The sequence below is a fragment of the Panthera onca genome, chromosome E2, assembly GCF_046562875.1.
Source record: "Panthera onca isolate mPanOnc1 chromosome E2, mPanOnc1 haplotype 2, whole genome shotgun sequence".
Lineage (NCBI taxonomy): Eukaryota > Metazoa > Chordata > Mammalia > Carnivora > Felidae > Panthera > Panthera onca.
In genome coordinates this window covers 16,857,272-16,869,051 of record NC_138353.1, presented here as the reverse complement: position 1 = coordinate 16,869,051, position 11,780 = coordinate 16,857,272, and the positions used below count along the sequence as shown (strand labels likewise).

General features: G+C 38.5%; 1 protein-coding gene across 1 annotated transcript in view; it reads right to left on the bottom strand.

Annotated features, from left to right (window-relative positions):
- Positions 1 to 1,815: 1,815 nt before the first annotated feature.
- LOC132690955 (uncharacterized) overlaps positions 1,816 to 11,780 on the bottom strand; it is an 89,658-nt gene continuing 79,693 nt past the window's right edge. The window contains exon 12 of the mRNA XM_081791435.1: positions 1,816 to 9,914. Within this exon, the coding sequence (XP_081647561.1) occupies positions 8,473 to 9,914 (1,442 nt within the window). The 3' untranslated portion in view covers positions 1,816 to 8,472. The remainder of the gene's footprint in view (positions 9,915 to 11,780) is intronic.

Here is an 11,780-nt window from a genome sequence, read left to right as displayed (position 1 = left end):
CAGACAAAAAATATTTCCTCTTTGGATTTCCTTCCTTACAGGAGACTATGCCTGAAAGCAAAGAGTCAATTCCACAATAGAATGTTGTTGCAATTGTATTAATATACAATAATAGGGGGTGACTGTGTGGCTTGGTTGGTTGAATGTCTGACATCAGTTCAGGTCATGTTCTCACAGTCTGAGTGTGAGTCCCCCTACCCCCTACCCCAGGCTTGCTGCTGTCAGTGCAAAGCCCACTTTAGATCTTCTGTTCCCCCCTCTTTCTCTGTCTCTCCCTAGCTCCCACCCATGCTCTCACTCTCAAAAATAAAGATTAAAAAATTTTTTTGAAGAAAAAAAATTACAAGAATGGAAAATTCATGACTCTAGATGAAAGTAGTAATAAAAACAGCAGCTTTTTTTTTTTTTTTTTTTTTTTTTTTTTTTTTACATAAGAGTATGTGTATTACCATCCTCATCAACAGTTTACAGGTCATTCAGGATCTATGCTGAACATTTTATACATATTAATTTATCAAATTGATGATTATTTGCACAACATTTTGAAGTAGTCCTATGAGGGGGGCACCTGGATGGTTCAGTCAGTTAAGTATCCGACTTTTGAGTTTTGGCTCAGGTCATGATCTTATGGTTTGTGAATTTGAGCCCTGAGTCAGGCTCTGTACTGACAGCATGGAGCCTACTTGGGATTCTCTGTCTATTCTTCCCCTGCTCACTCTCTCTCTCTCAAAAATAAACTTTAAAGAAAAAGCAGCCTCACGAGTAGTTTGTTGATGGGTAGGCATTAAAAACTTTTTTTTTTTTCATTTTATTTTAGAGAGAGAGCATGAACAGGGAGGAGGGGCAGAGGAAGAGAGAGAGAATCAGTAAGCTCCATGCTGAGCAAGATCCCATGACCCTGGGTTCATGACCTGAGCTGAAATCAAGTCAGATGCTCAATGGACCGAGCCAGATGGGTGGGCATTTTTCAAACACACATAAGTTTTATATAAATTGAGAATATGCTGAGCCATGAAACACATTCCAAAAGGACTAGAATCATATAGGGTATGACCATCATAGTAACAATTGATTCAATGAAAAATCATCAATGGATTTAAAAAGAAATTTTATTTATTTTGAAAGAGCATGCAAGCACATGAGGACAGGAGGGGCAGAGAGGGAATCCCCAGCAGGCTCTGTGCTGACAATATGGGGCTGGATCCCATAAACCACGAGATCATGGCCTGAGCTGAAATCAAGAGTTGGATGCTCAACCGAGCCACCCAGGTGCCCCTCATCAATGGATTTTAAACATATAATGGAGAATGGGATAGCTATCTTAATTTAAAAGCACCTTCCTGCATACTACTTACTACAAAGAAAAAAATATTCTTTCCAGTGGAGAAACCTGGAAAGCACAATCTTAGGTAGTTGAAGTTACCATCACTAATAAGACAGTCACATCATATACTCCCTGACATAATGCCTGGAAGAGATGCAGTATTTGTCGAAAATTCATAAATGCAGATATACATATTCTGAACCTAATCATGAGGAAACATTTAACTCAAATTGATGTAATTCATCACAATAAGAAAATCTTTTTTAAAGATAAGTTAAAAAAAAGAATACTAGGGGCGCCTGGGTGGCTCAGTCGGTTAAGCGTCCGACTTCGGCTCAGGTCACGATCTCGCGGTCCGTGGGTTCGAGACCCGCGTCGGGCTCTGGGCTGATGGCTCGGAGCCTGGAGCCTGCTTCCGATTCTGTGTCTCCCTCTCTCTCTGCCCCTCCCCCGTTCATGCTCTGTCTCTGTCTCAAAAATAAATAAACGTTAAAAAAAATTAAAAAAAAAGAATACTAAAGTAGAACAAATCAGAAAAGGAGTGTGAGATTGTTGAACAGATCATCTCTTTTATATATCAAGGGGTTCCAAAGAAATTTACAAAAGTACTCCAGCAGAGAACAGCCAAGGGTGGAGAGCAGTGTGACAGGATCATTATGACTTATGCAAGGAGGATCTAGACCTCTTTCTAATACTCAAGTTCCATCCAAGCAATCAGAAACTAGGGACAGCAAGTTGGGAGATGAGAAAGAGGACCAGAAAGGCAGAAGCCATGTCTTCTTTCCTCATCTGGCATCTCACCCACCCTGCAACATGCCTGAGCTAAAGGAGGGAAGTCCCCCATCCATAATGCTTACAGTTTTGATTTATATGGTGGACTCAGGGTATGGTCTGTCCATGATTTCATCCAGGGTCAGCAAATGTACTTGTTCCATCAGATTCAGTGGGATGATGGCAGACAAGAATGAATCTGTCATATCATCCCCAATTGTGATTTCTCATTACAATCCACATACTTCACCTGGACTCCACTGCAGGTGGGAGTCAGCATGTAATCTAGGTTCCACCAGGCACTACCTGAACCTTGGAGGTGGAGGAAGTGAGCATAATGGGGTGGTGGTGGCATAGGGATAGGATTCACAGTGGCAGGAGTGACTGGTTCCCCTTAAGCAGCTGTTGAAGTTTCTACCTTCCAGTCCTTAGAACATTAGGTGATGAGCATAAAGTGGCAGTAGCAGATTTTCTTGAACAGTACTACATTCAAGTACTGTTCAAGAAACCATGTATCTGAGCTTTTGTATTTGTGGTATATCTGGGCCTTTATCCTGTTATTTTCTGGATCGTACAGCCCTGAAATCTAATTCCTTGGCCTTCTGAAAATTCTTCAAATTACAAAATATCCTTTATTCAATTCCTTGCTAAAACATATAGAAATGATCTTATCTGCAATTGTTTTCTAGTTCATGAATGGACTTCAATGAATAAACTGTATAAAAACACAACACAGCATATAAAAATTAGGTATTTTTCAAGTTTTAGATCTCACATATTGTCAATAAGAAAAATTACAGAAATACGTATCATTTGTTTCCTAGAAACCCATATTATGTGCCATTTGTGTGTACACCTAAGTATTGGTTTTACAGATAGTACGTGCACCAAGTTATTGCCTCTTCAGACACAGGGAGAAGAGCAGGACTGAAGGGAAAAGAGAAGACTTATTTATGAAATGATTTACTTCTTTTATAAAATTTTAATAAAAAACAATTAGATGTCTAGTTAGTAGGCACCAGTCACACAGGTGCTACTGTTTTTCTGAATTATTTTAGTCAAGAAAATTTAACATAAACAAGAAAGTTTGGAAAAATTAGGAGAATTCTGGAACAATATCAGAAAAGTAGATATCATACATCAAAAAGGATACCTAAATGTGGCCTGTTGCTTGTTGTGTAAAGTTTTATTGGAACACAGCCATGCCCATTTTCTTACATTCAGGATTTCTCAACTTCAGCACTGATATTTTGGACTAGATAATTCTAAAATTTTTTTTTCCAATGTTTATTTATGAGAGAGAGCACAAGTGGGGAAGGAGCAGAGAGAGAGGGAGACACAGAATCTGAAGCAGGCTCCGGGCTCTGAGCTGTCAGCACAGTGCCCGACACGGGGCTTGAACCCACCAACCATGAGATCATGACCTGAGCTGAAGTCAGACGCTTAACCTACTGAGCCACCCAGGCACCCCCAGATCTGTTGTAAGGGACTGTACTATGCATTACAGGATATTCAGAGCATCCCTAGCCGTTACCCACTAGATGCCAGCAGCCCTTCCCCTCAAACTGACAAACAAACATCTCTCTGGACACTGCCCAGTGTCTCCTGGGATTAAGAGTAGGACAGGTAAAAACTACCCCTGGTTAAGAACCACTGGTTTATGTATGTTTTCACACTACAAAGGCAGAGTAGATTCTGTATGACCACAAAGCCTGAAATATTTACTATCTGGTCCTTCACAGAAAAAGTCTGTTGATTTCTTTTGCCATTAAAAAAGGTAAAAAATACATGCTAGACTAAGAAAACCAACTGCAAAGTATGTAACAAAACAAGGTTTCTACAAACTCCTTCAAAAACTACTCCAATTTAAAAAATGGAATACATAAAAACAAGGAATTCACAGCAATATTAGGCATGATGTTTTAGACATGATAAACGCTCAACCTCACCGACAGTTAAGAAAATGCAAATTAAACGCACTTTTTTTTCTTCACTCAATTTAACAAAAGATTCATTCGTCATTGAAGTTGTTGGGAATGGGTATATATTTCTAGATTAATGGCGAATTTCAGAAAATAAGGCATTAACTACTACATTTAAAATACACTATGTTGTAAAGCAAGGAATCCAACTGGTGGGAATCCATCCACTCAACAGAAGCACCAACAGGAAATAATACATGTGTAATAAAATTGTACAATTATTTGTAAAATAACAAATCTGAACTGGTGGAAGATTGGGCTGCATATTATTATGCTTTGTCTTTATGATGTAGGAGTCTAAAAGCTAAAAAGTTACACTTGTAGGCACTGACTGGAAGGAAGCCCAGTCATGGTAAGTTACCAAGTGAGAAAAGGGGATTGCACCTTAATGTGTAAGCATGATCCCGTTTAAACTATGCTACACTACACACACACACCACCACCACCACTACCAAAGCAAACTTCTTCGATGTGGGCATGCTTCTTGAGTATGGCAAAAAGCATGGAAGGCTTTTGTAATGGCAATTAAGAGAACGTGGGGTTTTTGTTTTTAAGATTTATCCATTTTTGAGAGGGCAAGCAGGGGAAAGGCAGAGAGGGAGACCGAGAATCCCAAGCAGGTACCATGCTGAAAGTCACCTGACATGTGGCTTGCTCGAAACTACAAACCATGAGATCATGACCCAAGCCGAAATCAAAAGATGCTCAGATGCTCAACTGAGCTACCCAGGCGCTCCTAGTTTTTTTTTTTTTTTTTTTTTAGGTTGATTTATTTATAATCTCTACATCCAATGTGGGGCTCAAACTCATGACTGCAAGATCAAGAGTCGCATATCCTTCAGACTGAGCCAGCCAGGCACCCTGATAGTTTGTTATATAAAATTAGAATACAATTTTCAAGTGTTGAAAAAAGGAAAATGTATACATGGGCAAAAAAAGAAAGAGAATCGTCTCTTAATATGTCAAAAAATATTAGAAATTATAATGAAACCAGTACCATGATCATGCCTGGTTTTGCCTATCTTTATTAATTCAATTCCTCCTAAGGGCAGAGCTTGTCCTCTTAGAACAGTACGTACAACTTTCAAGAAGAGACTTACGGAATAATTATGCCAGTACAGATAAAATTTAGCAATAACTTCCCCTTTAAAAAATGCTTGGGCGCACCTGGCTGGCTCAGTCAGTGGAGCATGTGACTCTTGATCTTAGGGTCTGGAATTCAAGCCTACATTGGGCATAGAGCATACTCAAAAAAATAAAAAATGCTTGGATTTTTATTATAAATTCTCCTCCAATGGGCTGACATTTAGCTATAATTGATTTACCATATAATACATGTTTGCATTAAACTTATTTGAAGTATTATTTTCTAAAGTGCAAGACGTAAGTGGAATCCACTAGGGATTATTCCAAATGTGTCTACAGCCCATGAGGTCTGATTAAGTGGATAACTGCAGCGACTTCACAGCAGCTGAATATGCATATGCTCTAATAGTTTCTCAGTTACTACTTTGGGAAAAAGTTATTTTAGGGTCTAGTTTTCAACGTGTAAACACTACATTGATACATTACTTAAAAATTAACTGGACAGATCAAGTCATGAATCATATTCTGGACAAAAAAACTCCCCAACAACCCTATTTTCTTTAATAGGCTGCTAGATTTAACTTATTTTAATATTCACATACCATAAGTACAATGGATTTTTTTTTGGGTGATTTGATTTGAATGTTATCCTTTTCCAAAAAAAAATTTTTTTTAATGTTTATTTATTTTTGAGAGACAGAGTGTGATCAGGGGAGGGACAGAGAGAGACACAGAATCTGAAGCAGGTCCCAGGCTCCGAGCTGTCAGCACAGAGCCCAACTCGGGGCTTGAACTCCAAACCATGAGATCATGACCTGACCCGAAGCTGGATGCCTAACCAACTGAGCAACCCAGGCACCCCTCCAAATTTCTTAAAAGCGTTATGCTAGCCTCACAGCTGTGACTCTTTGTACCTTGAACACTTAGAAGATTTTATCTGTTAGATATTCTGATATGAGAGGAATCAGTTTATTGATTCTTTATTCAGGAAAATATCTTTCAGGATTTCAGACATGCTTTAAAAAGATGAACATAAACACACACTATAAAATGCTGAATGTAAAAAAAAAAATTTCCCATGTCTTACTAATTCAAAGTAGAATATATGTATATACATGTCTAAAAAATATTTAAGAAAATAATGCTTTACTACAATTTCAGATATACCATAAAAAGAAGCCGAATATAAACATTTCCCCAATTTACTAAATTAAAGGTGAATAAATATGTGTATATACATACGAAAATATTTTTTTCTAGGACTCTGATAGATCATAAAAAAGTGAGTATAAACTTAAAACTGATATGCATGAAGTTTCTCATTTTACTCAAAGTCCAGGAACAGGGCAGTTCCACATTGTTTCATCAGCTCAACAATGTCAAGGATGCAGGTAATTCCAATCTATCCCCTGTGCCAATCTCGGCCTCTTACTCATGTGGTAGCAAAATGGCCACAGTTCCAGGTATTACACATATAGACATGCATCCTGGGTATAAGAGGACCATTTCCTCCTACTTTGTTAGGAAAGAAAATTTAACATAAAGGCTACGTATAACTTTTGCTCAGATCTTCTATGGCCAGGACTGTTATATATATGTCCAATTATTAAGCAAACTAGGACAGCAAGAGCTAGACTTCAGATGGGCAGTCCTGGCAAAGGGAAAATGGCTAACACCAATGGGTAGGTAACCAACAGTGTCTGCCACAACTGTATTGCCTTATTTCTTTATAATTCCATTTTTGTAGTTACATATCCTCTCATTCATGATGCTTGAGGGTTTTTTACTTTACCATTTCAAAAGTTTTCAAGGTTTTTGGTTTGTTTTGCTTTGCACTTACTTTGTTAGAGCTTTTCTACACACCAGAGATGAATATTTATTCACTCCCTCATTCCTCTGATTTCTACATGTGTTTACAGGGGACCTATTAGAACAGGCAGTGCACCAAGTACTGACAATGAATCCTGGCCATTAATCATCTCCCATTTTCTACCCATATTGAAAGAAGTTATTTTCCTGGGTATAGCTTTGTTTCATCCTACAAATGTTAATGCGTAGTTGTCCCTCTGTCATTCATTTCTTTTTTTTTTTTTATTTTTTTTAACGTTTATTTACTTTTGAGACAGAGAGAGACAGAGCATGAACGGGGGAGGGTCAGAGAGAGAGGGAGACACAGAATCGGAAACAGGCTCCAGGCTCTGAGCTGTCAGCACAGAGCCCGACGCGGGGCTCGAACCCACAGACCGTGAGATCATGACCTGAGCCGAAGTCGGACGCTCAACCGACTGAGCCACCCAGGCGCCCCACTCTGTCATTCATTTCTAATTGTAATTTGCCTTGATTTCCTTTCCCCTAGTGAAGCAAGAAGGCAAGGAGAATGAAAACTTCAGTTTTTAATTTTTCTCCAGAAGGAATTACCTGACATTCAATAAAAAGATGACGTTAGATGTTCCTATATTCACTGCACACATAAGGCCTTCCTCTCATACGATCTCCATCCACAAGTATAAAAATAAAGTAATAAAAGCAGCTCTTATTTAACACACTTTCGATATGAGCCACACAGTATTCTAAGGGATATCATGTAATTATTTAATCTTGACAATGCTAACAAGATGGTGCTAATATTGCTAATTTTTAAGTGAGAAAATTTAGACCTAGTTAAGTCATTTGCCCATAAGAAATGAGTTAAAATGGTGAAGGCAAGTAAAGACTGAGCACTGGTTAAGTCCTGTCCCACTATGATTCAGTTCAGGTTATTTTTAGAGGTTAAGCTTGCAAATATTTAACAAGATTTGAGTGGGATAGAATAACCTGCTGCATTTTTAACATTATTATAGCCTTTCCCAAGCATGAATTACCAGATGAGTAACTTAAGCTAAAGCAAATTTGTCTCCTATATATATGACATTTATATTAAGAATCCTCTGATTTCCCACAGGGTAAAAATGATCCTGATGCTGAGAAATGTCTGTGAGACTGTCACTGACACATTAACTGCCTTCCAAAGCCTTCCCACTTTCCTCACATCCATGAAGTTTTATCACTTTTACATTAATTGAACACTGATGGTCCAATAAATTTTGAAACATAAATAGAACCCTCCCAACCACTAACATTTATCAAATAGCAGTAACATGTCAAATAAATTCTGGCCCTCAAAAAAAGGCCTTGTATCCACAGTATGAACTCTGATATTAAGTTATCCTCAAATGCTTTCCCACATCCCTTAAAATCAGGCGGTAGGTTTGTGTTTAACTAGTAGGACTTTGCAGATATCAATAAAATTTTGAGCCTTCCCACATGTCTTCATTCACTCCTCTGTCCTGTATGAATTCTTTGATGTTTACTAAGGTGTGAGCCACGAATAAAGGCCTTCCCACATTGCTTACATTTGTAAGGTTTCTCACCAGTATGAATTTTCTGGTGTCGATTAAGTTCTGAGCCACGACCAAAGGCCTTCCCGCATTCCTTACACTTATAGGGCTTTTCACCACTATGACTTCTCTCGTGATGAGTAAGTTCTGACTTTCGAATAAAAGCCTTCCCACATTCCTTACATTTATGGGGTCTCTCACCCGTGTGAACTTTCTGATGTCGAATAAGTTCTGTGCTACAAGTAAAGGCCATTTTACATTCCTTACATTTATAAGGTTTCTCACCAGTGTGAGCTCGCTGATGTCGAGTAAGTTCTGAGCCACGACGAAAGGCTTTCCCACACTGCTTACATTTATACGGTTTCTCACCAGTATGAACACTCTGATGTCGAAGAAGATGTGAATCAGAGATAAAAGCTTTCCCACATTCCTTACATTTATGAGGTTTCTCACCAGTATGAATTCTTTGATGTAGACTCAGTTGTGAGGCACAACTATATACCTTCCCACATTCCTTACATTCATAGCGTCTTTCACCAGTATGAGTTATCTGATGAAGACTAAGTTGCGTGTCATAACGAAAAGCTTTCCCACATTCCTTACATTTGTGGGGTTTCTCACCAGTATGGATTCTCTGATGTCGAAGGAGGTGTGAGGGTCGGGTAAAGGCTTTCCCACATTCTTTACATTCATAGTATTTCTCATCTGTATGAATTCTCTGATGTAAATTAAGTTGTGAAGTAGATGGAAAGGCCTTCCTACACTCCTTACATTTATAGGGTTTCTCACCTATGTGGATCTTTTGATGTTTACGAAGTTGTGAGCCAGAATGAAAGGCTTTCCCACATTCTTTACATTTATGAGATTTCTCACCAGTATTAATTCTCTGAGGTTTAGTAACTTCAGAGCCATGGATGTAGGCACATTTCTTACTTTCTTTACTTTTTTTGCTTTCATGAATTCTCTGATGCTTCATTAAGTCTGACCTACTATTAAAGGCTTTTCCACATTCTCCACATTTAGAGTCTTTTTCCTTATTAGGACTTCTTTCATGTTGACTATGGTGTGACTGGCACCTGACAGCTTCCTTACATCCCTTGCCTTCATTGGTTTTTGCTCTAGTATAAATTGTCTGTAGTACTCCATGAACTGTGCACTGAACAGAAGCAGACTCTTCTCCAGAGGTTATTATGGCTTGTCTGAAATGTCCCTCCTGTTGTTTCTCCACGTGGCATTTCATTTCTCTGTCATCTCTGACCCTAGTGCACTCAAGGTGAGAGCTTTCAACTCTTTTTATCTTCAGTTGCAATGATTTAATTTCATAACTGTCTGTCTTTGGAAATAAATTATTGGTTTCTCCTCTGGACTCCCAATCTGTAAGATAACAAGAAAGAAAATAGGATGTATTTTCATGTGGCAGGAGACATGGAAGTTCTAAGGTAGAAATGACAAACTAAAAATAGTGAATAATTTAAATAGTGAAACACAGCAGTGAAACTAAAAAAACAAAACAAAACAAAACACCCCAGATTGGGGGGAGGGGATGAGAATAGAGAAAATGAGGGGAATTTGTGAAGAAGTAGTTCTTCACCCCTGGCGAAAATCAGAATTAGCAACGGATCATTACAAATATGACATTCAGGAATTGCCTAAGACCAACTAAATGAGAAATCTAAAGGCATAGGACATTATATCTAACAGCAAGTCCTCTCATCTCTAGCTTCAAAATATATCCAGGTTTTGACTCCTTCTATCAGCATCTCTACCACCTTGTCCAAAGCCATCTTCTCACCAAAGCTAATACACTTCTCTAAGTGTAGGTCTCCCTACTTCCACTGTTGCTGTCCTATATCCCATACAGTAGCCAAAGTGTTCTTGTTAAGTAAGTTAGATCAGGCCTTTCTTCTGCCTAAAATTCTCCACTGGATTTCCCTGTTGAGCAGAGCAAAAGTCAAAGTTCTTATGAGGTCTACAAAACCTTCCCTGAACCTGTCTTGCACTACCTCTGTCTGACCTCATTGCTGATCTCCTCTCTTTAGCACACTTTGCTCTACTCCCTGACCAACGGGATGGTCTTCAAACCTGTGAAGCACACCCCTCCTTCAGAATCTCTGTCTGCAAATATTTTCCCTAAGATATTAATATGGCTTGTTCAATTACTCCATTTTGACCTCTACTCAAACTTGAGACCACTCTTTACAAATCAGGTCCCTCATCACTCTACTTATTTTTTGCAATGTACTTATCATCACATGCCATTTTATCTATTTCTCCAACATTATCATGAGAACTTTCAAATATAAAGAAAAATTAAAAGAATTGGGACAGTGAACTCCCATATCCCCAAAACTTGGATTCTACAATAAATATCTGGCTCTACTTGCCTTATCACATATCCTTCTATCTCTCCATCCATCCACCTTGCAGACATCAGTATATATACCTCTAAACTCCACAGATATTATACTTTGTTTACTTCTGTACTGTCTGTCTGCCCTTCACTGTATCTGCACAGAGTAAATACTCTTTGATGAATGAAAGACCACTGGCATTTTTATTAATCTCTCTCAGTGATTCAGAGGCAACTCAAAGTGTGTTTGTATACAGTACAGTTTAAATACAGTACACCCCATCTGTGCTTACAATAAAATACAAAATTCCTTACCAGACCCACAGAACTCTGCATTATCTGGACCCTACTTCCCTATTCACTGTCATTTTAAGATGCTCTCCCGTTCACTCACCAGTACCTACTCTACTGGCCTCCACTGGACCCCTATATCATACCAATTACATTCTCATCTTAGACTTTTAGGAAATGCTCATCTCCAATGAATGCTCTGCTCCAGATTTCCTTCATGGCCAGTTTCTTTCATTGTAAATATCTTTATTTTCTGTCAAGTACCCTGTTCTTTGCCTTCATAATCTTTTCCTCAATTCTGGAATTGCACATTAGTTCATCGGTTTATCTACCGGGATAATTTCTCCCAAGGTGGCCTAGAACCAGCATAATACATATTTCACTCACCATTATATAATCAATCCCTAGCACATAGTTCAATTAATGTTAACTAAATACTAAAGGATACTCCAGTGGAAATAAAGGGAAACATGCTGCAGATAATGACATTAGAAGAGTGAGAATGAGAGTAATCACTTCATGTTTTATTTAACAGATGCGGGGAATGTCTTCTGGCCTCTGCTCCTTCCCAGCTTCACTGCCTTCTCTACAGCACTTCC